This window comes from Aptenodytes forsteri, unplaced genomic scaffold (assembly GCF_000699145.1).
Source record: "Aptenodytes forsteri isolate BGI_AS27 unplaced genomic scaffold, ASM69914v1 Scaffold192, whole genome shotgun sequence".
Lineage (NCBI taxonomy): Eukaryota > Metazoa > Chordata > Aves > Sphenisciformes > Spheniscidae > Aptenodytes > Aptenodytes forsteri.
Genome location: NW_008794891.1, coordinates 1207674 through 1208455, shown reverse-complemented (window position 1 = coordinate 1208455; position 782 = coordinate 1207674). Strand labels below are relative to the sequence as shown.

The following is a 782-nucleotide window of genomic DNA, read 5'->3' as shown; positions in this document are numbered from 1 at the left end:
CGGGGGGGGGGGGAGGGGGCAGCAGGGGTGGGGATGGAGCGGAGCTGCTCCGAGGGGCTGGAGGTGGCACCCCGCTGCGCACGCTGGGACTGGCTGGGGGAGATGGGCACAGGGGGCACTGCCTGCCTGGGTGCACACACACGTGCACACACACACACGCGCACACATACATGCTCTGGCCCACGTCTGCACCAGGACCGGGCACCACGCCACGGCTGGCTGCACCACGATGGGCACCGCCGGCACCGTCCCGGGCATGGATCTGCCCCAGGCTGACATGCTCTGCCCGGGCACCTGGGGGAGGCGTGGGGTCAGCCCGGGCAAGCACCGTCCCGCGAGAAGGGCTGGATGGAGGGGCTTCACCGGCCTGGCCACAGCTCGGTGCCGTCTGGTGCAGGTGCTGCCTGGTGTCTGGCTGTGTCGGGGCGCAGGAGCCCAGGACCCCCGTTCCGCCAAGGACTCCGTCCCTGCAGCTCCCCCATGGCTGCTGGCGCTGAGGGACCAGGGGGTGCCGGTTCCCATGGGCATGGGGAGCGCCATGCTGGCCGGTGGGCTGCGGGGCTGTGCCCGTCTCCTGCGGGTGCCTCGGTGCAGCCCCTGGCGGGGGCCCAGCCCCGGGACATACTTGCCTCCATTTTCAGGGTGTCGAAGTTGTTTTCTTCCTTCTCTTCCTTGCCTGCACACAGAACAGAGAGGAGCCATCAGCCGGGGGGACCAGCTCAGTGCTATGGGGCAGGGCACCCAGGCCCCCGCGGGGGAGAAGGGAGCCCACCTGCGACCCC

General features: G+C 70.8%; 1 protein-coding gene across 1 annotated transcript in view; it reads right to left on the bottom strand.

Moving 5' to 3' along the window:
* DNMT3A (DNA methyltransferase 3 alpha) overlaps positions 1-782 on the bottom strand; it is a 44481-nt gene that overhangs the window by 19274 nt on the left and 24425 nt on the right. The window contains exons 3-4 of the mRNA XM_019470970.1: positions 626-676; positions 155-294 (exon numbers count right to left, since the gene is read on the bottom strand). Coding sequence (XP_019326515.1) covers positions 155-294; positions 626-676 — 191 coding nt within the window. The remainder of the gene's footprint in view (positions 1-154; positions 295-625; positions 677-782) is intronic.